This window comes from Orcinus orca, chromosome 19, assembly GCF_937001465.1.
Source record: "Orcinus orca chromosome 19, mOrcOrc1.1, whole genome shotgun sequence".
Lineage (NCBI taxonomy): Eukaryota > Metazoa > Chordata > Mammalia > Artiodactyla > Delphinidae > Orcinus > Orcinus orca.
The window spans coordinates 9,213,844-9,241,367 of record NC_064577.1 but is presented as its reverse complement, the minus strand read 5'-3'; the positions used below and the strand labels follow the sequence as shown (position 1 = coordinate 9,241,367).

At 57.1% G+C, this 27,524-nt stretch overlaps 1 protein-coding gene across 4 annotated transcripts in view; it reads left to right on the top strand.

Annotated features, from left to right (window-relative positions):
• Positions 1-673: 673 nt before the first annotated feature.
• The window catches only part of ATP2A3 (ATPase sarcoplasmic/endoplasmic reticulum Ca2+ transporting 3), a 33,068-nt gene continuing 6,217 nt past the window's right edge, over positions 674-27,524 (top strand). For 2 of the 4 annotated variants that reach the window (XM_033423190.2, XM_033423189.2), the window contains exons 1-17: positions 9,232-9,547; positions 10,368-10,385; positions 10,672-10,754; positions 12,194-12,298; positions 12,481-12,619; positions 12,886-12,966; positions 13,057-13,142; positions 14,715-15,179; positions 17,137-17,225; positions 17,392-17,494; positions 18,708-18,839; positions 19,233-19,358; positions 20,431-20,649; positions 20,759-21,094; positions 23,141-23,361; positions 24,239-24,441; positions 24,907-24,992. In XM_033423190.2, the coding sequence (XP_033279081.1) occupies positions 9,247-9,547; positions 10,368-10,385; positions 10,672-10,754; positions 12,194-12,298; positions 12,481-12,619; positions 12,886-12,966; positions 13,057-13,142; positions 14,715-15,179; positions 17,137-17,225; positions 17,392-17,494; positions 18,708-18,839; positions 19,233-19,358; positions 20,431-20,649; positions 20,759-21,094; positions 23,141-23,361; positions 24,239-24,441; positions 24,907-24,992 (2,793 nt within the window). In that variant the 5' untranslated portion in view covers positions 9,232-9,246. Of the gene's footprint in view, positions 1,046-9,231; positions 9,548-10,367; positions 10,386-10,671; positions 10,755-12,193; positions 12,299-12,480; positions 12,620-12,885; positions 12,967-13,056; positions 13,143-14,714; positions 15,180-17,136; positions 17,226-17,391; positions 17,495-18,707; positions 18,840-19,232; positions 19,359-20,430; positions 20,650-20,758; positions 21,095-23,140; positions 23,362-24,238; positions 24,442-24,906; positions 24,993-27,524 lie in introns of those variants that run through there. The other 2 variants (XM_033423192.2, XM_033423191.2) reach the window with 2 other exon arrangements.

Sequence of the window (27,524 nt, the reverse complement as noted above, 5' to 3'; positions counted from 1 at the left end):
CCACACCCTCAGACTTCTCCAGGGAACCCTCATCCCACCTGGCAGTTACATTTCCTGCTGGGGTGAAGGTGTGAGTCTAAGGTAGCAAGACTGGTTTACTTTCTTATATACTGGGTCATTGTTAGAGGTTCTGATTGTGTGAGGAATAACCGCTCATCGCTGGACTTTAGGAAAACAATAAAGCAAGCATAAACATCAGAAGAAGAAAACATCAAGTAATCTCCAGAGGAGTCTTGCTTATTCACAGGCTTTTGGGTTCCCTCTAGACCCAGGGTCATACTTTGCAGAATTCGAGTAGGGGGTAGGAAGCCCCTCTATGGACATCCCCGTTTTGCAACCTCCCAGGACCCAAGAGGGCTCAAAAGAAGGCATCTCAGAGACACGTGCTCAGCAGCCCTCCCAGTTCTCTGACCTGCCTCCCCCTTCCAGCTCTGTGGACAGTGGTCGAGGCCCTTCCGGACCACGCTCCCTCGGCTCCCCCAAGCTCAGCGCGTTCCGCGTGGGCGGCCTCAGTTCCCGCTTCTGCAGAATGGGCGGGCAGCTAAGCCTCCGCGCCTCGGGGTCCTGCGGGGGCGGGGCGGAGGGCTCCGAGGGCGGCCGGAAGGGGTGTGAGTGCGGGGGCGGGCCCCAGGCCGCCCCGCCCCTGGGAGGGAGCCCTGGGCGCAGCATTCTGGCGCGGGCCGCGGCCGCTGCCGCCACTGCCGTCGGGGAAGGTCCCAGCGCGGTCCTGGCCTCGCGCGGCGCCCGTCGGGGCCCGAGCCCCCCGCGCCCCGCGCAGTAGCCCTGCAGAGAGGCGGCCCCGACTGTGCCGACGGCGCAGACTGCCGTGGGGGCGGCATGGCTGAGGCGGAGGCGCACCTGCTCCCGGCCGCCGACGTGCTGCGCCGCTTCTCGGTGACTGCCGAGGGCGGCCTGAGCCCGGAGCAGGTGACCGGCGCGCGGGAGCGCTACGGCCCTAACGGTGAGAGCGCAGGCCACGCGGGGGCAGCCGGGGCCGCGTGCGCCGCGGTCTCCGTATCGCCCCCGGCACCGCGGCTGCGGAGAGGTACACTCCCCTCCCAGCCATCGGCCCCCGCGGGCGGGCGGGCGGGCAGGAAGCGAGGGCTCAGGAAACCTCTGCAGATGCCCTTGGGGCTCCCGGCGGGGCTGCGCGGTACCTTTGCAGGGGAAGTGGGGGTGCGGGTTCCGGGTTCGGAGACCAGACGCCTGGCTCCCCTGCCCTGCTCTCCTCCCTCCGGGCCCAGGGACCCGTGCGGCCCTTCCGGGCTTCCCACCTCCACCCGCGTCCCAGTCCACTCCTGCAGGCCCTCGCCCACCCCCATTGGCGCTCAGCGCTGCATCCCCGCGCCGCCGCAGTCCGCCGGAGTCGTGCAGGTGCACATACCGGGGTCGGACGGCGAGGGACCAGCCGGGGACTCTGAGGCTCAGCCTCCTAGCTGACCCCGAGGGTCTCCCCCGAGGGCTCAGTAAAACGCCCAGAAGGTGCAGCTTGTCAGCTGGCAGGCTTGGTGACCCCACCCCCAGGTCTTCCTCTTTCTGCAACCCCAGGCGGATGTGGCTGGCGGAGTCGGTGGGGGCTTTGAACTGCTGAGGCGAGAGACCCACCTCCTTGGGGATGGCAGGTTCAAGGCCTCACTCAGGGAGTTGCCTGGGGAGGCCTTTCCTTCCTGGGTGACCTGGAGCCACGCCCGCCCATCTCTGGGCAAGGAGGGAGCCTTCATGCTGTTGCTGTTTGGGAGGGAAAGGTATCGTTCTTCCTCATGTTCAAAGGAGTGTGGGATTCTCCACCTGCCAAAAAGCACGGCAAGTGCCAGCTGTCCAGATATGACCCAGAGATGGTAGAAGGTGTAGAGGCCCCTCCCCAGGTCGCTTGCAGGCAGGACTTGCCACCCCTTTGGTCCACCCCAGGGCACGGCGCAGTGTTAGGGGTCCAGAGAGAAATGCCGCCTCCATCCCCAGAGTGTAGCCTGGACCCACGCCCTTTCAGAACTTGGGGCCTTGCCCTTTCAGGGTTCCCCGCCAGCCAGAAGGAAGGTTCTCTGGCCTGTGTGTCTCACTGCTCAGGGCTGGCTTGAAAATTACGAAGAGCTGTCAGAAAGGGAGCTTTGGGTTTTGTATTGGTTTATGACAACCACCTCTTATATAAATATTATCTTTCTGGAGCAGAAATCCTTTTTCGAAAAAATTAGTTGCTATATTTAGTTGAGCTGTGGGAGGAACTAGGGAGATAAATATTATTTAATATCCCCTACTAGTGACTTGGCAGGGAGGGTGTCCTCGCTGCAGGAGCGCAGGGCATCAGGGCTGGTCCCCCAGCCCATGGGTGGGGCTGGGGGTCGGGGCAGCAGGTCTGGGGTTCCACCGCCTCCTCTGTGCTGCTGTGGCCTCCAGCTTAGGAGTCCTGATTCCCAAGGGAAGCTGGAGATCCAGCCCTTGGTTCTGCCTCCAGAATCACACAGATGTTGCCCTGCGTTACTCTAGCCAACACCCTTCTCCTTTCTGGCCCCCATGTCTTCATGAGGAGGGGAAGCTGGCTGGGAAGGAGGGAGCCTCTAGTTCCCCCCATGTTGTTTTGTCTAGGTGAGAGAATTTGGGGGTGCCCTGGCGGCTGAGCATCTGTGTGGGGTGATGAATAAGGATGTTGGTGCAGTGTGTAGGTACAGAGAGGTGGATGTGCATTTTGGGGAGGGTGGTAGGAAAAGTTAAGGGGCTATTCCTGGGCTCCTCTCGTTCCTCTGTGCTTCGATGGTAGTAAAAATGAAAGCTCATGTTCGCTGACTAACTATTGATACTACGTGCCAGGCATTGGTCTTATAGCACTTTTCATCTCTTGTCTCATTCCTTCCTCAAAACAACTCTATGAAAACAACTGTTGTCATCCCCATTTTACAGAGGAGGTAACTGAGGCACCAGGAGGTTAGACAGCTTACCCAAGGTCACACAGTAAGTGGTAGAGCTGGTACTGGGTGCCTGCCCCTCTCTGGGCCTCAGTTCCCCTGTCTGTTCAAGGGGGTCATCGGTTCTGCAGACTCTGGGACCCTGGTGTTGGGGCCTGTGCTAGGAGCTGGGGTCAGCTAGACAGGAGCTAGTACAGCCTTGCCCCCGGCCCCCGCGGGGACCCCAAGGGTTTTTTCCTCGGGAAGCATTCCAGAGCTCTGGAAGTCATCAGGTGAGGAGAAGGGAGCCGGCTTCCCCTTCCTGGCTCATGCTCCTGCAGCAGAGCCCCGGCCTGAGGAGGAGGTGTGGGTGTCCCGCGGTCTCTACCCACGCAGCCTCTGGGGTGAGGCTGACAGGGTTTTGAGCCCTAGCTCTGCCCTTTCATAGCTGTGCAATCCTGGATATACTGCTTTGCCTCTCGGTGCCTCTATGCTCATCATAAGTGAGGCTACGATAGGACCCATGCCAGACATTTGTGAGTGTTTGCGTACACCAAGCCATCCCTTCTTGTGGCAGAAGGAGCTGGGCCTGGCTCTGGGCCAGAAATAGGGTGGAGGGGGCGGGACCTGCAGGTGGAGGGAACACCCCAGGGACTAGTGTCCTCCCCCACCCCAGGAGTCTATGCACCTGCAAGGTCGTTAGGCTGGAAACCACAAGGAAGTCATTTGCTTAAGTCTTGAAGTTCACAATTTCTGCCAGCACAGGAAGAGGGGAAGCAGGGGCCGGGGATCCTCCCTCCCTGCTCCTCAGAGCTGGGGGAGGGGCCTCAGTCAGTGAGTGTACTGGGAGTCGCACCTCCCTCCCCCGCATCTGTCCCAACCCCAGCAAGTAGCCATGTCCTCTGAGGCCCCAACAGGGCAGAAAGTGGGAGGCTCCTGGCCTCTTGTGAGCCGCCTTTCTCTGCAGACCCCAGCAGTGCCCAGGACTCAGCTTTCTCGGAGGGGCCTTTCTACATCCCTTCAACTTATTTTTTTGAATAAAAATGTGCACACAGTACCACATTCAAAATGTACAAAAGGTGTATAGTAAATTCTCCCCAGCCCTGTCCCCAGTCACCCATTCCCAGCCACCCCAGTGTCTCCTTCCCAAGGTATTCTGTGCACACACACTTCTGGGTCTGTGATCGATGATCTTTTTTACATGAAAGGAAGTGGATTTTGAGGGCTGTTTTGCCCCTGATTTCCACGTGACCGAGTCACTCTTGCAGGTGGTTCCACGTGGAGCATCCTTGGGCTTCCTAGTGGCCACTCAGAGTTTCAGCATGTGGCTGTTCCAGCACTTCTTCACCCGAGCTTTTGATGGGCTCTGGGGTTGTTCAAAGCCTCTGTTATCACACACACGTTATTAGGGACATCCTTGTCCCCATGTCATTTCACACACTGTGACTATCTCCAAAGGATAAATTACTAGAGGGGGAATTGCTGGGTCAAAGGGTGTGTGTATTTTAAATTTTGACCGCTGTTGCTAAATTGTTCTCCATAAAGTTGCACCAGTTGACCTGCCCATTTCCCTACCACCTCACCAGCACAGTGTGTTATTGGACGCCAATCTCATAGAAGAGTGGCCTCTCATAGTCTTACTTTGCATTTCTCTGTTTGCCAGTCATGTTGGGCATTTTTTCATATATGCAGGAGCCATCTGATCTCCTCATGTCCGTGGATGGGCTGCCTATCACCCCTGCTGGACGTGAGCCTAGGCAGGAGGCAGGACTGGGTTGGGGGTGTCCCCCCAAATGGGTGGGGCAACACCTAAGCCACCCCCACCCCAGAGCCCACTGATGTGGGAGTCAGGCGAGGTCCCAGGAAGTCTCTGCGGGGGAGGGGCAGTGTCTCTGTTTAGGGGAGCTGGGGGAGGGGCTGTGACAGGGGCTGGAGCCTGCCTTCCTGGGCCTCAGCCTGCCCATCTGTACAGTGGGTACCAGAGCTCCAGGGGTGCCAGGTGGGAGGGATAGTCTGGATTTAGATTCCTGCCGGTGGGGTCTCTGCTGTGACCTTATCTCCTGCCCTCAGCCCAGGTACCCGCTTCCTTGGCCCCAGTGTTGTCAGTAGGGCAGAGACAGGCCCCTGAGATCCCCCAAGGGCCTTGCAGATGTGAACTGACTCGGATCTGAGGCGGGTATTTCAGGCTTCACCCCCATTCTCACACCCTTGTTGGGCAGCCTTAGTACCCCCTCTCAGGAACAGCACCAGCCCCGCCCCTGCAGAACCCCAAGCCCTTGCACCAGGAGCTCCCTGAGGCGGGGCTGGGTCTGCGCACAGCTCCGAGGACGCCCAGCAAACACTTCGCCTCTGGGCCTGGTCAGCCAGTAAGGCTGCACCAGGGCAGAGGTTATCCACTCCAGGTGGGGCCTGGAGACCGTGGCAGGCCAGGTGGGCGGGGTGGCGTCTGCCAACCAAGGTCTCTCCCTGACTTTGTGAGTGAGGATTTAATTGCTCTGTAAATTTGCCTTTGAGGAAGACCTTGGTGAGCACTCGCCTCTCCCAACTGGAACCAACACTTAGAAGCTGAAATACCAGTTTCCATTGTTGTGAGAAGGAAGGAGTCAAGGGGGGATTAGGGGAGCAGGTGGTGTGTGGAGCCTGGGGGCAGCCCTGGCCCCGCACCCCCCTTCTCCTGGGCTCTGGGCTGTGAGCCCAGGGTCCAGGGCTGAACCATGGGGCAACCGAATAAACAATTCAGTGAGGCTCTGTGTGGACCCAGGGATGACTCAGCCCCTGCCTGCCCTGGGGGTGCTCCGGGGCGGGAAGCAGAAGGCAACATTGATGACCCTTGAGAGCAAAGCTTTTCTGGGAAGCCTTCCTGGAGATTCAGATGAGGAAATGGGGAGGTACCCTGCACAGAAAAAATGGCGAAACAAAATCTTGGAGGGGGGAAAGCTTTAGCAAAACCAGGGGACGTGGTAGCAATCCTGAGGCATCTCACTTGGCTGACAGAGGGAGGGACGGATGTCTAAGCTATGAGAGTGATTCTGGAAGGGTGGGTTGGGGCAAATCCAGGAAGACCTTGAAGGCCCTGTTAAGGTTGGTCTTTATCCTGTAGGTCCAGGAGAGTCACTGAAGGTCTGTGAGCGGGGCAGGGTCATTCATTCATTCACAGAGTTTTATTGAGCACCTACTGTGTGCCAGGCGCTGTCCCAGGTGCTAGGGACACTGGAGCTTCCATCCTCTTAACTGTTGTTATGGCTGATGTTTACTGAGCATTCACCATATGCTATGCATTAGTCTAAGTTCTTCATACATATTACATCATTTCATCTTCACAGCAACCTTATGAGGTAGTTACTATTATTATCCCCATTTTCCAGATGCAGAAACTGAAGCACAGCCAGGGTTAAAGTGACTTGCCTGTGGCCGCAGAACTACCAAGATATAGGATTTGAACCCCAGCCCTCTGGACCAGGCTCTCTGCTCTAAGCTGCAGAGTTTCTCTAATCACATCCCAGGCCCTTCCAGGCCAGCTCCACATCTGGCATCTGTGGACATGGGCTGGTTCAGTCTGGCAACAGTGACCCAGAGCAGGGTTCGGCCAGGAGAAGCCACCATGTGAGAGGTCCAGACAAGAATAGTGGGGGCTCATATGCCCCCAGGCTGGCCCAGCTGGGGTCTGGGAGGGGCAGCACCTCCTGTTACTGACTTGGCCCGTGCAGCCTGGCAGATGGCACCAAGAGGTGGGCAGGGCCAGGGCATTCTCCTCACTTAACAAATGGGGCATCTGGTGCTGCTGAGGGCCCAATGCCATCATTTCAAGGGGAACTGGCTCAGCCCCACCAAATGCAACCTGGAGGTGGCAAGGGGGAACCAGCATCTTCCAGGGATGCCTAGGAAGGGGAGGAGGTGCTCTCCTAGCCCCTGGATCCCCCACCGTGGCCCTGGAACTAATTCATGTGAGGGGAGAACTGGGTTGTTCAGAGTCTTGGCAGGATTGCAGTTTGAAGCAGATCAGGCCTGAGCAGATACGGTCTAGTAACCCCCAAAACACCACCTGTTTTGTGAGGAAGAGCCTTTGGGCCGGGATGATTGGGCTGATGGCTCTAGGGTCACAATAGAAGGATGAACCGATTGATGGGATGAGGGCATCCAGCCCAACAATCAGGACATGGGATATTACGTTCTTTCAGGTGACCTTGGCTGTGGGGAGACAGGGGGACCACTGAGGTGGGAAGGCAGGACAGCCTAGGCATGAGTGCAGGAGGTCCAGAGTAGGGATTTGAGCTCAAGACGCTTCCCTGCCACTTCCCAGCTGTGTGACCATGAACTAGTCACTCAACCTCTCTGTACTTCTACTCTGTAAAATGGGAATGATAATTGTATCCTCCTTCCCAGGTTATTTGAGAATCACAAGAGAGTAATGCACATGAGGAAGTGATTATTCTGTCTGTGGAGCACCTTCTCACGTGCTGGGCACACAATGCCCTCCCGTTTATCTCCGGAGATGAAGTAGGTAAAGCACCTGGCACACTGCTCGGTATATAGTAGGTGCTCAATAAATGTGACTTATTAATATTAATGATACTAATGTTGATCCTCACAGCAGCCCTTCTGGGTGGGGGTGGGTACTCCGTCTTCCAAATGAGGCTCAGGGCCCCACGGGGAGCCAGCTACTCAGACATGACTGGAAGCATGTGCATTACATGAGCAGGGATGGCCCTCATTCAGGGATGGGCAGGGCATCTGTGGTGACCTCATGGCTGGCTGAGCCTCCCCCAGGGGCAGCGGATGGGGGTGAAAGGGGAGCCTTGCGGTAGAGGCTAGGTCTGGGGAGAAGGGGCCATCGGTCAGGATCGGCTAGGTTATGTTGCAGTAACAACCCTCAGATCTCAGTGGCTTGAAACAATCCAGGTCATTTCTTGCTCACACTGTATATATGTACCTCAGTGCAGCCCATCTGGGGGCTCGGTGTCTCCTGACTCTGTGACTCAGGTTCACAAAGCAGATACCGTTGCACAGGTGCTGGTTGCTGTAGCAGAGGGTCAAAGAAGTCCAGACTGTGCTGTCCAATAGGGCAGCCACTAACCTTGTGTGGCTGATTGAGTTTAAATGAATAAAAATTAAGTATAATTTAAAATGTAGGGAATTCCCTGGTGGTCCAGTGGTTAGAACTCTGTGCTTCTGCTGCTGGGGGCCTGGGTTCAATCCCTGGTCAGAGAACTAAGATCCTGCAAACCTCAAGGTGTGGCAAAAATAAATAAAATGTGGCTACTTAGTCACACTAGCTACATTCCCAGTGCTCAGTTGCTACATGTGGCTGGTGGCTACCATATCAGACAGTGTGGCTATAGGACTCTTCCATCATCACAGAAATTTTCCATCGGACGGCGCCCTTCTCCAGCAGTTCAACATTCCAGCCCGAATATACATCCTTCTTTTTGCCACTCACACAGGAAGCTGGGACGTGCAGTCCTACTGTGTGCCCACAAGGTGGGGAGAATGAGAAGTATTTGGGGAACAGCATGATGACCACCACCAAGAGTGGACCCTGGATCAAGCTGTGGGTCAGCAGAAGGGGAGATCCAGGTGGAAGGGGAGAGAAAGGAGAACTGGTGAGACCTGCAGGCAGAGGGCAGCTTGCAGGGGAACTAGAGCTGGTATGTGTGTCCAGTAACATGATTCCCAACCCCGGGCCTCACTCTTACCCAGAAAAAAAGCCCTGAGGAATATGGTGGTCAAGGGGCTACATGCCAAATAGAGGGAGGGGTCAGGGAGACAGCAGGAGGGATTCAGGTGAGACTTAACGGATACACTCTCCCTTAGGTCAGGAACCCTGAAGACACCTGCAGAGGTGAGGGGTTGAGGAATCTCCTGGGTCGAGCATGGCAGAAGCAGACTGATATGTGCCATGAGGCTGGGGCATGGCCGAGATGACCTCTAAAGGGCGCTGCTCCATTGGAGAATCGGCCCAGAAACCAGGCCTGGGCCTCCCCCGCCTTTCCTGTTCGCCTCAGCTAAATAGATCAGAAGGAAAAAGTCTGTTTGATTTTAATCTCAACGCAGGACACTGGAGATTACATTTTCCACGGAAAATGTCAGCCATTGCCTAAAATAGGACTTTGGAGAAAATGCTAGAAAGTGTATTTTTAGGTTACATGTTTTCCTCCTGGATTCCTGCAGCCCAGTGGGCTGCTTATTACTCCCCATGGTTCAGCTGCCAGGTGCAGACCCCAGACCTTTGAAGCAGATGGTCAGGGGAGAGGTGCCCATGGGAAGAAATGCTGGCAGGTGCCCGAGCCGAAAGCAGGTGGACAGAGGCAAGGACCCATGTCAGGGAGGAGGAGAGAGGGAGAGCCAGCCTGGGGTGGGGCTCGGATTCTGCATGCTAACAAGCTCCCAAGCGACCCGGGGTGGGGCTGGGGGTGTAGACAAGAGGAGGCAAGACTCAGTTAGGCTTGATCTGGGAGGGGCCTCAGACAGCTGTGGGCAGGTCCCGAGCTTGGCAGGAGGAGGGAGAAGCCCGTCCAGGGCCCCTTTCCACAGACCCACAGATACCCTTGCTGGCTGTGTGACCTTGTTCAAGCCACGAATCCACGCTGGACCTCACTCTTGCACCTGCGAAACGGGGTCGGAATTCCCACCTGCCTCCCCTTTAGGCTGTTGGGAAGATTCCAAGACTTCAGGTACTGGGGCAGCCAGCTCCACCTGTAACATAGGTGCTTCGGGAAACAGGAGATAAAAGTGGAGCCCGTAAAGTGACAGCAGGTCCTGGTGGTGTTTGGAAACATGGTTCTTCAAAATGTTCTGTGGTCTGGCCTGGGCATGCTGGCTGGGTCCTCACTGAGCTTGCCTGGAGTGGAGGGCCTGGGAGGGGACAAGCTGAGACTCAGCCTCTAGGAACTGAACTGCGGTGGGTTTCTCAGTGTCCGGGATGCTGGCTGCTGGGGTCGTGCTCAGGGGGAGCCTGGGATGGGGTGAGGCTCAGAGGGACAGCAGTGCTGTGGGCCTTGTCCCTGTGGTCCTGGAGAAGCAGGTGTGTCAGAGGTGGCCTGAGCCGATGTTCTCAATTTGAGGGAAGGGCTACCCTGCCATGGGTGGGGGACATTGAACGGGACCAGGTGGGCATCTGAGAAAGAGCAGAGTGCAGGGAGCTGTGAGAACTACGAACTCCCTATGTGACCTCAGGGGTCCCGTCTCTTCTCCAGGCCTCAGTTACCCCTCTGTGCAATGGGGGAGTGTCTATGAGGCCGCTCCTGGCTCCCGTCTTGTCCCAGGGTGAGCCAGGCCACACCAGACCTTCCTCAACCAGAGTGAGGTGAGGGTTGGGGGTGGAAGCATCTGGGCTCAAACCATCCGTTCTGTGATCTCAGAGAACTGGGGTGATGTGTCCTGCCCATCGTGGAGGTCCCGGTGGGCACATGGGCAGGGGCTGCTCAGACTCCACTCTATAACCCAGTCATTTCTTGTCTCCCCATGGCTCCTATGGCTGCCTGGATCCTGCAGAGCTCCCGACCGAGGAAGGTGAGCCTTGGGCCAGGGCGGCCTATGAGGCCACCAGACACCAGACACTGTCAGGCCGTGTCCTCCCCCCACCCCCGGCTGGGTGGGGCCTTGCTGAGCAACACCCCACCCCCACCCCACCCCACCCCACTGCATTGCCCATCTGTGCTTCTCAGGGCCTCTGGGCTCTCCCTTTTCAAATGGTAGGGAGGGAGTGGGCCAGGTGGTCCTGAGGCCGCCCCAGCTCTGCATGGAAGCAGGTCAGTCGGTCAGGGGCCCAGGCCTCATGCGGCACTCCTGTCCCCAGGGAAGTCCCTGTGGGAGCTGGTGCTGGAGCAGTTTGAGGACCTCCTGGTGCGCATCCTGCTGCTGGCGGCCCTGGTCTCCTTCGTAAGTAGGGCCCCCATTTCATGGCATCGGGCAACCCGGGAGGGAGACCAGGTCAGGGCAGTGCTCAGAGGCCCAGGCTCTGGGCCACAGGGCTGTCCTCTCAGCTGTGGGCATCCCTGGGCCCCTGCCTGCCCCCTGCCCTTGCCCACACCCTCGCAGCCCCCCGCACTGGACTCGCGGCTCCCACCTGTCCCCTGGCTGGCAGAGTGAGCTCACAGAGGCACAGGTCTGACCTCGCCCCTCCTTGCCTTAGCGCAGGGTTTCTCAGCATCGGCCCTGCTGACCTCTTGGACCAGATGATTCTTGGTGGTGGGAGCTGTCCTGTGCACTGTAGAATTTTTAGCAGCATCCCTGGCCCCTGCCCACCAGATGCCAGTAGCACTCCCCACTTGTAACAATCAAGCCTACAGATGTTGCCAAATGTCCCTGGGGGGCGAAATCCCCCCGGCTGTGAGCCCATTCTGTGACTTGCAGAGCTCCTCAGACAGACTTCGGGCCTTAACCTCCTGCAGCCTCCTCGTGGATGCTGCTCCTTGCGGCTGTCCCCCATCCGCCCTGCCCAGGCTCCTTCTGCACCTGCAGGGCCACGGGGCCAGAGTGGAGCGGTGGGGAAGGGGAACACCAGTGGCTGAGCAGCAGAGACCCAACGGTCATGCAGGGAATGGAGCCCCGGGGGTGCATGTGACTCCTGCCCCAGGCCCCTCCAGCCAGGAGGGGCCCAGCCAGCTGTGTCTGACCCCCCTGGCCACTCACTGTTCCTTGGAAACGGAGGACTCTTAAAAAAGTCTGTCCAGGCATGTGCCCAAAACAGCTGAGCCAAAAGGGTTCTGGTACCCTCTCCACGGAACAGATGGACACACTGAGGCCTGGAGAGGATGACAAGTGCCCACCTGGGCCAAGAGGTGGGAACGGACTTGAACCAGGTCTCGTGCCTCCAGGCCTGGGCTCTGGCTGGAATCATGGTCCTCTGGTCTGTGAACCATGAACTTGAGCCTGCAGCAGGATCACCTGGGCTGCTTAAAACACAGACTGCTGGGCCCCACCCCAGAGTTTCTGACTTGGGAGGTCTGGGATGGACACCATGGATTTGCATTTCTAACAAGTTCCCAGGTGATGCTGCCACCACTCCTGGTCTGGGCACACCACACCTGCTCCGAGAACCACCGCCAGGCAGGTGGCGATGCCTCCTACTGGCCATCACACAACGGCCCCACGTCCCTGAAAGTGGGTGGGGTGGGACGTGGGCTCTGGTGGTCACTACCTGCAGGGGCTGGACTTCGTAAGCCAAGGCCTTCTGAGAGCAGACCTCTCTAGGTCTGGTGCTCCTCAGGGGTATTTCCCCCAAAACGGGAGCAGACAGAGACCCTGCATACAAAGGAAATGGCAAGCAGACCCTGGCCCACGGCTTAGCCTAAACTCACCAGCTTTGATCCCGGCAGGTCCTGGCCTGGTTCGAGGAAGGTGAGGAGACCACAACTGCCTTCGTGGAGCCCCTGGTCATCATGCTGATCCTTGTGGCCAATGCGATCGTGGGCGTGTGGCAGGTGGGAGGCTCGGTGGTGGGACTGGGCCCTGGGGTCTCCCAGCTGCTAGGTGTGACCTCCATTTGGTCCGGAAATCCTGCAGGTCCTTCTGCTTCCAGATCCATCCCAAGCCCTAAGGGTGTCACTCCAAGGGGGTGGCCTGCTGGGGCCAGCAGAGACAGACAGCCTTCCTGCCTCTGCAGGAACGCAATGCTGAGAGTGCCATTGAGGCCCTGAAGGAGTATGAGCCTGAGATGGGCAAGGTGATCCGCTCGGACCGCAAGGGCGTGCAGCGGATCCGCGCCCGGGACATCGTCCCCGGAGACATCGTGGAAGTGGCAGGTGCGTTGGGGGCCTCCTCCTTTCATTATGTGACGCAGATGAGCCCATCCTTCTCTTTCTGACTGTATATGCAGAGGGGGTAGCTATTGGATTCTTCTAAAGCTCTTTGGCCAAAACCGCATCGGACAGATAAGGGGACTGTAGGCCAGGGGACAGCTCAGGCCTCTGCCTCCCAGCCCCAGCCTTGGTTTCTGGGAGCCCTCCTGGCTTTCCCAGGAGGTGGCGCATCCAAAGCCACCCTCAGCCAAGCTATTCTCCCTCCACAGTGGGAGACAAAGTGCCCGCCGACCTCCGTCTCATCGAGATCAAGTCCACCGCGCTGAGAGTGGACCAATCCATCCTGACTGGTGAGGCCTGGAGGCCGGAACCAGGGGCGGCTAGGCCAGGGGACAGAGGTGCCTTCACGTGGGGCTTCTCACTTCTGATTCCGCATCCAGGTGAATCTGTGTCTGTGACCAAGCACACGGATGCCATCCCAGACCCCAGAGCTGTGAACCAGGACAAGAAGAACATGCTGTTTTCTGTAAGTGCTTGGGATGCTGGGGCCTTTGCCTGGACGGTGATGATAAAGATAATAACATTTAGATTAATCAGCTGAAGCCCTGTGGGAAGGAACCTCATCTGTTATTAAGAATACCTACAAACTTATAGTAATGATAATAGCTGTGTTTACCTAAGGCTGTGTGCTTGGCCCTGTTCTAAGCCCTTTACCTGTATTAATTTATTTAATCCTCACAGTGCCTTTGAAATAAGTACTCTTGTCTGCGTTTTCCAGCAAGGAAGCAGGCACAGAGAGGTTAAGTAAGTTGCCCAAAGTCACACAGCCAGCGAGTGACAGAGCTGGGATGTGGACTCAGACTCCTGATTCCAGAGCTTTTCCTCCTACCTGCTAGGCTTATCCTGCCTTAAACTGGAGAGAGGCAGAGCCCCTCTTGCCTCAACAGAATCCTCTAGAGGGAGAAGCATTGCCAAAATGGTGAAGGATATCAAGAACAGTCCATTTCTCAGATAGGAAAACTGATCCCCAAGGCAAGATTCCAAGCCGCCCAGCTCTTCTCAGGGAGAGTGATGGGTTCTTCTCTGGTGGGAGGGATCAGCCCCTGTGGCCTTAGAGGGACTTAACCAGTGATGCTCACAGGCTGCCCACGGAGGCCACAAGGAGGGGTCAGGCCAATTGGCAGTGGCCCTGGGCACTAAGTTATTAAAGTCTCCCCAGAAGTGAACAGAAATGGAGAAAGTGATATACACCCACAGCTCTTCTTGAGGAGAGCACCCTGCCTAGGTGCCTGGAAGCTTTGGACAAGCTGCCTTGGGTGGGGAGGGGACGCCAAGGGGCATGTTCAGGCATTAGAAGCTGTCACTAGAAGCTTTCTAAGGAGGGTGCCCTGGCTAACTGCAGGTCATTTCCTTAGCGGAGGGGCCTGTAAGGGGGGGCAGGAGCTGCATGGCTCAGGCAGAAGGGACGCTGAGGCTACCAGAACCCACCTTCTCTCCAGCCTCAGCATAGTGCACCTGTCTGAAGGGGACCGAGTTATGAGCCTCCTCAGAGCAGCTGTGTCTCGGGCCTCTGTTGGACCGTTTTACAGCAGAGGACACAGAGGCTCAAGGCTGGCCGGCACTTGCACCGGGGCTTGGGGATCTTACTGGGGCCTTGGGAATGGATGGACTTCAGCTCACATTTTCTGGATTCTTCAGTAAATATTTATCGACTGTTTACCTGAGGTCACGGTTAGCCACACTCCTGTGTGGCTGTATTGGTCGTTTATGAGCTGAATTTTGATGGGTTGGTGCTGTGCTGTGCTGGTTGATCATACTGTCAATAGCAGCTGGTGCTTCCTCTGTGCCAGGCCCCCCACACTAGGCACTGGGGATGTGGCACTGAACCAAGCCCCTGCTTTCATAGAGCTGACACTATCATGGCGATGACAGTAATGACTCAGGACGACATAGTGGCATCCCTCTGAGAGCACTAAGTATGGAGAAAAAGAAAGCCAAGGAGGGGAATGAGAGCCCTAGCCCCAGCCTGAAGGGATCAGGGGTTCTGGGCCCCAGCTGGGGTGCTAACCAGCCCTTTCCTTATCCCTCCCTCGGCCAGGGCACCAACATCGCATCGGGCAAGGCGATGGGTGTGGCAGTGGCCACGGGCTTGCACACGGAACTGGGTAAGATCCGGAGTCAGATGGCGGCCATGGCACCAGAGCGGACGCCCCTGCAGCAGAAGCTGGATGAGTTTGGGCAGCAGCTGTCCCGCGCCGTCTCCGTGGTCTGCATGGCCGTGTGGGTCATTAACATTGGTCACTTTGCTGATCCGGCCCACGGCGGCTCTTGGCTCCGAGGTGCCGTCTACTACTTCAAGATTGCCGTGGCCCTGGCAGTGGCCGCCATCCCTGAGGGCCTCCCGGCTGTCATCACTACATGCTTGGCACTGGGCACACGGCGTATGGCCCGCAAGAACGCCATCGTGCGGAGTCTGCCCTCCGTGGAGACCCTGGGCTGCACCTCGGTCATCTGCTCTGATAAGACGGGCACACTCACCACCAATCAGATGTCGGTCTGCCGGGTGAGTGGCTGCAGCCAGGTTGGGTATTGCTGTGTGATGTTTGGCAGGCTAGGCTCCCTCTCTGGGCCACTCCCTGACTCCTTTTTGGCCAGAGGTGGAGGAGAGAACCTGTGTGCTGCCCCATGGTGGGGAGCAGATCCAGGTTCTCATGGGGCAGAGCAGCAAAGCCTGGCTGGACATGCATCGTTAGGACCCATGGGTCACTCTGTAGGGTCCTGGCAGGCAACTGCCCATCTGTGAACCTCAGTTTCCCCATCTGAAGTTTGGGTGTGCAAGCCCTGCCAGGTAACCATAAAGGACACAGGGGAGGGTCAAGTACAGCCTGGGCATCTGATCCAAGCTGGGCCTAGACCCAGGTTCGTTTTTTTCTTCTTTTTCTTTTTTTTTTTTAAGAAATTTATTTATTTATTTATTTTTGGCTGTGTTGGGTCTTCGTTGCTGCACGCGGGCTTTCTCTAGTTGTGGCGAGCGGGGGCTACTCTTCACTGTGGTGCATGGGCTTCTCATTGCTGTGGCTTCTGTTGTGGCAGAGCATGGGCTCTAGGCGCGTGGGCTCAGTAGTTGTGGCACGAGGGCTCAGTAATTGTGGCTTGCAGGCTCTAGAGCACAGGCTCAGTAGTTGTGGCACACAGGCTTAGTTGCTCTGCGGCATGTGGGATCTTCTGGACCAGGGACTGGACCCAGGTTCTAACCTTCACCACCGTGACTCTCTGTGGTCAACGCCTATCACCAGATACGCCAGCTCCAGTGACCTGGGAAGGGCCCAGGCAGGAATTATTCATTCCCTGGCACTTGATCCCAGATCCTGGGCTGCTGCCCACATGCATCAGGGAGTCTGGCTGAGACTCCAGCAGGCCCCTGGGGTAGAGGAGTGGGTGGCATGACGGTGAAGCTTTTGGATTTCCCACTCCCTAGGTCCCCCAATCACTTCTCTCCCACCCCTGCTCCCATAATCTGCCCACTGGGCCTGGGAAACCCAGGCTCTATATCTGAGACCTTAGTCCCCCACAGAAGCCCATCAGGGGCTGCCATGGGGTTGGGGGCACCAGCATGCTTTACTGCCCTGCAGCCCCTGACCTGCTAGAATCCCTAGTAGGACTTCATTTGAACAGTCCTACTAGGGGTTCTGAAATAAAGATTTGAAAAACACAGTATAGGGAAGTCGTAGGGGCCTTACATACTGGATGATGGGCTAAGAAACTTGACTTCTCAGGGGTCTGCTGGCTGGAGGGCTGTCCCCAGGGGCAGGGAGGAAAGTGCAATGGAAGGGATGTTTACTGAGCACCTGCTGGGTGCTGGGCTGGCCATTGGCTTGGGAATGTACAGTGAGGCAGTTTCCAGGAAGCAAGCATTATCTCCCTGGCAGAGCTGGCTGACAGATGAGGACATGGGCTGCCCTGGGAGAGGTGAGCCCCCTGTCCCGCAGGGGCACAGGTAGGGGCTGGGCCCTGCGGGCAGGAGCTCACTCTCTGGGGACGGGGTCTGTGCCTCAGGCTGCTATGTAGGTTTCCTCCCTTGGAGGTCAGGAACTCATTCCCTTGAAGGGCAAGGAGGGGCAGCTGCGCTCTGATCCCACTTTCTCCACGTTACCAGTGGAGACACTGAGGCTTAGGTGCTCCGCCAGGGGTCACATAGTGAGGTGGGCAAGGACCCAGGCTTCCCGTCCCAGCTCAGGGCTCTGTCAAGCTGGCAGCTGCCCCAGAACGTTGAAGAATCTGCCATAAATCTCGTGGGTTTAGAGCAAAGGACAAGCCTGAACTGGACACAGCTGGGCAGGGCAGAGAGGCCCAGCCTCAGCCTGGACGCAGTACTCTTACACTTCACCTCCAAGATCCTGAGGGAGGGAAGGCCGGTACCTCCTCTGGAGACCCACAGGACACCACCCTGGGGTCAGGCTTGAGTCAGACTGGCTGCCCAGGGAGGAGGGCCTGCCTGAGCACGCCCCTGCGCTCCGCAGATGTTCGTGGTAGCCGAGGCCGAAGCGGGTACCTGCAGTTTGCACGAGTTCACCATCTCGGGCACCACGTATGCCCCGGAGGGCGAAGTGTGAGTGCTCGGCAAGGGGGCTCAGGTGGGCGGGGTTTCCTGGTGGGTGGAGCTATGTAGGACAGCTCTGAGAGCTGTCATTGGTAAGGCCTCTTGGGGGCCAAGAGGCTGGGCATTGCCCAGGGGCTGGGACAAGGGCACCGTACTGACAGCTCTGGCTCCACAGGCGGCTGGGGGGGTGGCCTGTGTGCTGCGGGCAGTTTGACGCGCTGGCGGAGCTGGCGACCATCTGCGCCCTGTGCAATGACTCAGCGCTGGACTACAACGAGGTGGGCCCCCGCTCCCCTTCGTGACCTCCCTAGTGTCCAGGCGCTCAGAACAGACCTTGCTCCCAGAGTATCAAAGCTCGCAGGATTGGAGGTCCTGCCCCGTTGGAGTGCCACACCCCAGGAGCACTGCCATCCTTTGTCCACTCCACGCTGCCACCCCTCCTTCCTCAGACTGGCTCTGGAACCCTGCTCGGGGCTCTTGGGCTGTGGGGGACTGTAATGTAAAGGGCAGAAGGGCCAGGAGTGCCTGGGGGAAGAGGTTTGGGGGACAAGACTAAGAAGTGTTTAAAGCAGAAGGCACAGCCCAGAAACGGGCATTGAATGCTCTTCTCTGTGGCTGGAGCATGTGGGAGGCCGCTCCTGCCTGTTGGGGTGGGGGCGCTTGGCCAAGTCAGTCTGATGCCCAGATGAGGGCAGTAGACAGACAGCAAAGGGTTTGGAGCAGGAGAGTGATATGGTCAGATCTGCATTCACAGAAGATCGCCCAGGCTTCTGTGTGGAGGACAGAACAGACTGGGCAAGACCGGAGCCGAGGAGCCCCTTGTGGGCATCCAGGCCGGAGCGGTGCCAGCTGAGTCCTGGCTGGCGCTTCAGGGGGAGGGGGGCAGGCATGGGTTGGAGAGAGAGAGTTTGGAGCCCAGATCCTGGGACTTGGTGACTGGTTAGGTGAAAGAGGGAGGAGGTCAGGGTAGCTTGTAGTTGCTGTCCTGGCTGGGACTGTCATGGGAGTGGCAAAATAGGGAGGGGGAGGGGTAGCCTGAGGGTCCCCAGGGAACAAAGTCCAACAGGTAGCAGCTGTACGTGTGGGCTTGGAGCTCAGGAGAGAGGTTGCAGTGGGCTGGGTGGGCACTGGCCATCATGAGCCCATGAAGGATGGGAGAGGCCAGGGGCATATGAGGCCTCAGGGAGACGGGGGTGGACGGGAGGAGCAGGACCCAGACAGCAGGTTTAGAAAGAGGAATCTGGTGAAGGAAGCTGAGAAGTGTGAGCAGAGAGCGATTCAGAGGACAGGAAAGGTGCATGGCCATTGATGTCAGGGGAGGAGGGAAGGGAGGAGGGAGGGTCAGGTCAGCTGGGCTGGGAAGGGCCCACAGGCCTGGCGCAAAGGACGTTACAGGTGACTGGCAAAGGGAGCTCCAGGGGGCAGGGAGCGAGTGAGAGGTGAGGCTGGGGGCCGCCCTGCCCCTCACTCCCTGTACCTGGCCCCCGCTAGGCGAAGGGCGTGTATGAGAAGGTGGGAGAGGCTACGGAGACGGCCCTGACTTGCCTCGTAGAGAAGATGAATGTTTTTGACACGGACCTGCAGGCCCTGTCCCGGGTGGAGCGAGCTGGGGCCTGCAACGCGGTGAGCAGCTTGAGGGTTCGGCCACAGGCCGCGTGGCTGGGGCTTCTGGGGCATCTGGAGAAGGGAGGGAAGGGAATGAAGTGGTGGGAGGCTTCTGGGAGGAGGAGGGCCCTCAGACCCCTAGTGAGACTGGTCTAGGGGGAAAAGAGAGGAAAAGCTGAGTGTGGGCAAGGACTCAGAGTCGGGAATTACACAGCGTGGTCAGGAAATGGCAACTTTGGGGCATTTCTGGGGCTGGAGAGGGGGAGAGAGGCCTTGAATGCCAGGGTCAGAAGAGGGTAGACAACATCGTGCAGGGAGCAAGAGGCTCTTCATGGGGCTGAGCAGCTGGCGAGGAAGGAGCCAGAGTTGCTGGCTGTGCCCCTCACGCCCCGACCCACCTGGGCCCTGCAGGTCATCAAGCAGCTGATGCGGAAGGAGTTCACCCTGGAGTTCTCCCGAGACCGGAAGTCCATGTCGGTGTACTGCACGCCCACCCACCCTGGCCTAGCGGCCCAGGGCAGCAAGATGTTTGTGAAGGTGGGCCTGCCTGACCAGCCTGGGGCCTCTGGAGAGCCAGAGCCTGCAGCGGTGGGAGACTGGGGGAGGTGTGAGGCCCTCTGTCAAAGCGACGACTCCATAACAAGGGTGGTCAGCCTGCCATGGGGAACTGGGAGTGGGATCCCCATGTGGGGCAGATAAAGCCAGGGCCAGATGCTGAGGCCTGCCCCGCCCTGTGGTCCCAGCTCTGGGCTGAGAGGTACTGCCTGGCCACATGACCTTGCGGTCACCATACCCCCGTGTGGGCCTCGGGCTCCCCATCTGAACAGCAGGTCAGGCTGGCAGGTCTTGGAACCCCTTCTGCTTCTGATAGGGAGTGTTGAGGTGGTTGGTATGCAACTTTGGTGCTTTGTGTTTTGGAAACCGAGACCCACGTTCCCATCCAGACCCCCGTTCACGTCTTCACGCGCAGTGGAGGGTTTTAACCTCTTTGGAAATGACAAGCTTCTGTACTGGGAGCTTGGGCTGCCGAAAAAACCTAGCATTTGGAGTGCCCTTTGAGGAGGGGGAGGAGGCACTGATGGAGGATTCAGAGGTTCTTCCCAGGCCTTGGGCGAGATCTGGGTTGAGACCCCAAGGCCGCTGAGTAGCCCGGCACCCCCAAGACCACCTTCCCAGAGCCACACCGCACACACCCTCAGCAGGGCTCTGTTCCTGGTCCCGCTGCCGAGCACCCCACAGAACTGGGATCCCGGTAGCAGCAGGCTGGCAGGGAGGCAGGGCCTGCAGGAGGGCTGCCATTCCCACCCCATCCCCCAAAATGCTGCAGCAGGCCTTCTCAGCTGCAGGTTGGTGAGGGGAGGGTGCCTCTGCCTGGGCTTCACACGGTGTCACACCCTGTGTGAGCCCCCTTCCCTCTGGGCTTTCTCACAGTGGGGCCTAATTGGTTCCGTCTCCGAGCTTCCAAAGAATGGATTCTGGTCTGTGCCTTGCTGTGTGTCCCCTTGGGTGACCTTTCCCCGTATCTGGGCCTCAATTTCCTCTGTTAGGCAGGAGGGAGGGAAGGGGTCCTGACTGAAGGACTTGTCTCCTCCCCTACCCCACGCGGCAGGGGGCACCTGAGAGTGTGATCGAGCGCTGCAGCTCAGTCCGCGTGGGGAGCCGCACGGTACCCCTGAACACCACCTCCAGGGAGCAGATTCTGGCCAAGATCCGGGACTGGAGCTCAGGCTCGGACACACTGCGCTGCCTGGCACTGGCCACCCGGGATGCGCCCCCGAGGAAGGAGGACATGCAGCTAGACGACTGCAGCAAGTTTGTGCAGTACGAGGTGGGTGCTGGGCCCCAGGGCTGGGAGCCATGTGTCCGCCTGCGGCGCTGGGCAGGTGGCAGGCTGAGGATGGGCCCAGGCCCCACTCGCATCTGCCCCCTCCCTGCAGACGGACCTGACTTTCGTGGGCTGCGTGGGCATGCTGGACCCTCCGAGGCCCGAGGTGGCTGCCTGCATCTCACGCTGCCACCAGGCGGGCATCCGTGTGGTCATGATCACGGGGGACAACAAAGGCACGGCTGTGGCCATCTGCCGCCGGCTTGGCATCCTCAAGGACACAGAGGACGTGGCGGGCAAGGCCTACACGGGCCGAGAATTCGATGACCTCAGCCCCGAGCAGCAGCGCCGCGCCTGCCGCACGGCCTGCTGCTTCGCTCGGGTGGAGCCCGCGCACAAGTCCCGCATCGTGGAGAACCTGCAGTCCTTCAATGAGATCACCGCCATGGTGAGGCCACGAGACGGGAGCCTGGGGAAGGTGGCGAGGGTGGGGGCGAAGCACTTGCCATAAGCCTTGGGAGGAGCAACCCGGGCAACCGCTGCTTCTGCTTCATTCTTATTTTTCCCAACATTTTATTACAAAAAATTTCAAACACGAAGAGAAGTCAAAATGATTTTTGTAGTGAATGCCTATAAATATCCACTATCTAGATTCTATAAATAACATAGTTATATTGGCTTTATCACGTACCTATCCCTCTACCCATCCTTCATCCATCTTTTCTTAAACGTGTTTCAAAGTTGCAGACATCAGTACACTTTTCCCCCACACGCGCTAGGGAACATTACCGTCAACCCGTGAAGTTCCCTTATGCTCCTTCCCATTTTTTTGCATCATAGATTAGTTTTGCCTCTCCTGGATTTTCATGTGAGTGGGATCATACAGCATGTGCTTTTTTGTGTCTGGCTTCTTTCCTTTGAGGTTTACCCATGTTGTTGCAGGTATCAGTTACACGATAGCTTTTTTACTGTTCAGTGGCATTCCATGGTGTGAATATACCGAGTCTCTTTTAAAGATTTATTTATTTATTTATGTATTTGCTTGTTTGTTTGGTTGCGCCAGGTCTTAGTTGTGGCAGGCGGGCTCCCTAGTTGCGGCTCACGGGCTCCTCCTTAGTTGCGGCTCCAGGGTTCCTTAGTTGTGGCATGCGAACTCTTAGTTGCGGCATGCATGTGGGATCCAGTTCCCTGACCAGGGATCGAACCCAGGCCCCCTGCATTGGGAGTGCAGAGTCTTATCCACTGCACCACCAGGGAATTCCCATCCACAGTCTTTTTATCCATTCACCTCTGGATGGACATTTGGTTTGGACCCAGTTTTTGTTCTGTCTCATTCTTGATTGTTGGCCTCTTCATCAACACTGAACTGATTCTCAATCTCAGCCTCAACCCTGACTTGGCCTCAGTTTATAATCTTGACTTCCAGCCTAACCCAGTCCTTTACCTTGACCTTAATCCTGACCTGTGGCTCAGCCTAGACCTGGATAATGAGCTGAGCACCAACCTCGACTTGACTACAGCTGTAACCTTGTTCTTGACCTTATTTTGATCTTCACACTGTGTCCCTGACCTTGACCTTGACCATCTTAAACTGATTCTTTTTTTTTTTTTTTTTTTGTGGTACGCGGGCCTCTCACTGCTGTGGCCCCTCCCGCCGCGGAGCACAGGCTCCGGACGCGCAGGCTCAGCGGCCATGGCTCACGGGCCCGGCCGCTCCGCGGCACGTGGGATCCTCCCGGACCGGGGCACGAACCCGCGTCCCCCGCATCGGCAGGCGGACCCCCAACCACTGTGCCACCAGGGAAGCCCTTAAACTGATTCTTTAGTCTGAGCTCAACCCTGATATGGGTTCCAGTCTTGACCTGGACCCTGATCTGATCCCTGACATTGATCCCCCCCGCAGTCCAATACTTCATGTTGACCTCAACTTTTATCTGGCCTTCAGTCTTGACCTCAACTCCAACTTCTACCATGACATCGTTCCTGATATGGACCATAGCCTTGACTTGACCTCTACCTTAATCTAATTTTTTTATATTGAAAGGAGTCCATTCTTGACCCTGCTCTTCACTTTGGCTCCAGCCTTCCCCTTGACTACAACACCTAACCGACCTTGACCTGGGTCATGACCTTCACCTCATTCCTGACTTGAGCTTACCTTTGTCCTTAATCTCAATTTCATCTTCTACCCCACATCCCACCTGAATTTCACCCCTGCTCTCGGCGTTGACTCACCCTCATCCCTGTCCCCACCTCACCATCCTCTCTGATCTTTGACTTGATCTCCTCAATTTTGTCCTTATCTGCACTCCTTGCCTTCCCCTTAGCCTCATCCCCAGATCAGTTTCTAGGCTCATGACCTCACCATTTGTTCTGTCCAGTTGTCTGCTTCTTCGGGGACATCCCCTAAACTTGGTGATAGGCTGAGTTGAGGGGAGCCAGGGAGGTAGAAGGGAAATTTCTCAGGCATGAACCTACCTAACCTGGCCCTCAGACTGGAGACGGGGTGAATGATGCCCCAGCCCTGAAGAAAGCGGAGATCGGCATCGCCATGGGCTCCGGCACAGCCGTGGCCAAGTCAGCGGCAGAGATGGTACTGTCAGATGACAACTTTGCCTCCATCGTGGCTGCAGTGGAGGAGGGCCGGGCCATCTACAGCAACATGAAGCAATTCATCCGCTATCTCATCTCCTCCAATGTTGGCGAGGTCGTCTGGTGAGGCCCTGTGTTCCCTCCTCCCAGCCCCCTGGACCAGCTCTGCATCCCTAAGACTGGGGAAATGCCTGTTCCTGGGATGGGGCTGCAAGGATGGAGGGACCCGTGCCCTGCCCTGGAAGGCTGGGGCCTTCCAGAGTCCCACCTCAGGGTGGGGAGGGATGGGGACACCTCATCATTCTCCAGAGGCCCTGATGCACCTCAGCCCCTAAGCTGGTGCCTGAAAAGTCCCCTGTCATCCCTCCAGCCGTGACCTTCTTCCCACTTTCAGAGTCCTGCAAGATGGGAGAACTTGCTTCACCTTTGGGCAGTAATGTGTTCGTGCATGTGTGTGTGTGTGCACATAGGGTGTATGCCTGAGTGAGGGGTGTGTGTACATGTGTGCATGTGCGTCCTTGTTCATCTTTTCGCATGAGGATTTGTGCTAGTGTGTAATTGTGTACACACTTAGGTTCACATGTGAGTGATGCCTGTGGAGAACGGTGCACACGTTTGTCTGGCTATGTAAGAATTCTGCATCTCTGCACGTCGGGGCAAGCATGTAGGTGTTTGCTTGTGTTTGTGGGCTTGTGTAACCTGTGCTAGGTTGTAGTACACATCTGTGAACAAATGTGTATATGTTTCAGGCATGCACTGTCCACATGTGTGTGTGTGTGTGTGTGTGTGTGTGCGCGCCCTAGAGAGGACTTGTGTCCTCAGGAGGAGAGGCCTAAAAGGCAGGTCTGTCCAGGCGCCAGAGCCGGGACTGGGGGGGCAGGGGTGGCCCGGTGTGAGGCGGGGCTGCTGTGGAGACAGTGCAGGAGCTCCTGGGCCTGGGGTAAGAGTAGGAGCTGTACCCTCCATTTGCTGGGGCTAGAGCCCATGACTCTGGTTCCAGCATCTTCGTCACAGCAATTCTGGGCCTGCCCGAAGCCCTGATCCCTGTGCAGCTGCTCTGGGTGAACCTGGTGACGGATGGCCTACCTGCCACGGCCCTGGGCTTCAACCCACCAGACCTGGATATTATGGAGAAGCGGCCCCGGAACCCTCGGGAGGCCCTCATCAGTGGCTGGCTCTTCTTCCGATATCTGGCTATTGGAGGTGAGTGGGGCCCCAGTCTTCAGTGCAGTTCCTGGAGCTTCCTAAGACCCTTGTATCAGTTACACTTGCAAACTACAGACCAGTATGACTCAGCCTGGCTTATGCCAAGAGAAACTGTGTGGGCTCATGTAACTGAAGAGATTAGATCATGCCTCAGGCATGGCTGGACCCAGCCCTCAGACAGTACCATTGGCATATTTTGGCTCTGCCTCAGCTCCATTCTCATGCAGGTGCTCCTTGGGGTGGCAGGATGGCTGCCGTAGCTCCAGCCCTTGTACTTGCCCCGTTACAACCTCAAATAAAGCAGAAGAAAGAGCGTTTTGTCCTATTACTCCTGCAGTAGTGTGCAAACCACATGGCTCAGAAAGGGAGAGAGTGGTTCCAGCGAATTATTAGGAAGGGGAAACGGATACCAGAAAACCAGAGGTGTCCACTATAACCAGTTTTCTCCTGCCCTCCCCACAGTGTACGTTGGCCTGGCCACAGTGGCTGCTGCCACCTGGTGGTTCCTGTATGATGCCGAGGGACCTCAGGTCACCTTCTACCAGCTGGTGAGCAAGGGATGGCCAGGGAGCCTGTTGGGGGCGCCTGGGAGGTAGAACTCACAGCCCAAGTTGTTGTTGGAGTTCCAGGGGAAAGGAGTCCAGAACCCCACAGGTGCCAGTGGCTGTCCCGCCCCACCCCCCCCACTCCTCACATATAGACATCCACCACCTAAAGAGACAAGCTCAGAAGCCACAGGAAGCCTAGAGACGGCAGCACAGCCCCCGAGCCAGAGAGGAGGCTACTTCCTCCCCCAATCATTTAGTTACAGGGGGACCAAGGGGCTTAACTGCCCAGAAGTGTCTTACCTTTACTGGGAAACTGCCCAAACAATTGAGGGCTCAGAGGTAGGAGCCCCTAAATGGTGGAACTTCAGGCAGAGGGTCAAACTGGAGCAATTGACAGTGGACGGAAGGAATCTGCCGGGCTCCCCACTTTCATAACCAACATGTTTCTCGGGGAAGGGACCCTCTGACCTCTGGAAGTCACCTGGCTGTCAGGTGCACACCACGGGCAGGGCTTAGCTCAGCCATGCTCTGGAAGCAGGCAGGGAGCCCCACCTCAGCTGCTGTCTGTCAGTCTGTCCTTCTGTCTGAGCAGCCAGTGCATCTCCTTTGCTTGAAAGAACCTTCGCGGCAATTCCGGCAAAGCCAGTTGTGGGTTTCTCATTTAAAGGGGAGAGAGGCGGGGATGTGGAATTTCCTTCCTCTGACTGTGCCTGACTTTGCTACTTTCCTGTAGGTAGAAGAGCTCAAGAGAGGGACCCTGACTTCCTGGCCACTCTTGGGAGTGTCAGGGGAGTACAGTCTTCCCCACCCTGAGGGCAGCATGAGGGCTCTTTCAGGGGTTCACACCTAGGTAGAGGCAGCCTGGGGATGCTTTCCTCCATCCACCAGCCCTCAAGCACATGGGGCTCTCCCTCCTGGCAGCAATGAAGAGCATGGGCCCAGACCCTTGTCCCAAAGGCTGGTGGCCCCGCAGCCCTTGGCAGATGGCTCAGACCAGCCTCAGGCACCTGCTCCTGTAGCTCCTGTGGGGGCAGCAGCTGGAGAGTGGGGATGTGCCAGCCATCCCGCTGCTGCCTCCTTCCTGCCCTGCCTCTGTTACCATCCTTTGTGCTGTGGATCCCCTGGGGTCATGACCCCTGGGGTCATGCTAGACACACATCCCATGCCCACTACCAGTCAGTCCCCAGTCCCCTTGGTGCCACCTTCCCAACTGTCCTCAGGTCATTCCATTTCTGATTTATCCACTTGGTTAAGAAACAGCTATTAGGCACTGACTCTGTGCCAGGCACAAATTGTTAGGGCGATGACAGTGACCGAGCCGGCAAAGGCTCTGCAAAGAGCATACAGTCCGGTGGGGGAGAGAGCCACGGAAATGGGCAGTCACATTTCACAGTGAGAAGTGCTTCAGCAGAGAAAAGGCAGGTGGCTGTGGAACTCAGAGATGGTCAAGAGTTAGACCTAAGAGAACTTTCAGCTCCAGGTGCTGCAATTTCAGGAGAAGTGCCCAGAGCCCCCTTTGATTCCTGGAGGAACACTGAGTAAAAGCAGCAGAGTGGATCCTGGATCCTGGCTGCCCAGGTTCCCACCCTGGTTCCATCACACACTAGCTGTGTGATTTTGGACAGGCTACTTAACCTCTCTGTTGGTTTCTTCATCCATATAAAATGGATAATAGACCCTGCCTCATAGGGCTAAGATGATTCAATACTTACAAAGTGCTTAGACCAACACCTGGCACATAGTAAGAGCTATGTAAGTGTTAAGTTAATGAAACCCAGAGGGGGCCTTGCAGGTGAAGGTGAATAGGAAATAGCCAGGGAGGCAAAGGGAAGGAGTAGGCAGAACAGTGGCTTCCCCCAAAGAAGCAGCCTCCCCACCCCTCGGGGGCTGCTCACCATGCATCTGTGGGGCAGAAGTTCCAGCCCTGAGCACCTTCTAATAAACAATGTAGGAGGCCACACTGTGACCCACGACCTGGGGACAATGCGTGTGTGGCAGGTGCTCACGGCTGAAACCCAGGAGGTCTGAACTGGGCAGGGTGTTTGTTTCAATCCTGTTTGTATTTTCTTCCCGTGCACGGGCATAGGGATGCAAGCACACACATGCCCGAGTGGGAGGCGTGTGCACTGCGTTTGTGGGTACATGCATGTGCAAGGTCCTTACCATTAAGGTCTGGAGGTGGGGCCTGGCGGCGGTGACACAACTCGCAAGAGCATTTGGTCCTCTTGATCAGTGGGTGGGTTCAAAGTTAAGGACATTTTCTCTGGCCTGTGATCAGTGCCAAATAAAAACATGCACTTGTCCCAAATACCGGAGCTTGGTTTTTGGAGAAATTCCCACTGTTCGTTTAAATAAGACTCTCCATCTCTTTGTTAAAATAAGAAATCTAGCCAAGCCATAGTCTTTTACAATTTTGCATTCTGCACGAGAGAGGGAAGTGCCAGCAGCCCCTTCTGGCTGACAGTCGCCTTACCCGCATTTTTGCCCGGGGGGAAATGAGGGATGGATTTCCTGGACAGGAGGTCAGACAGC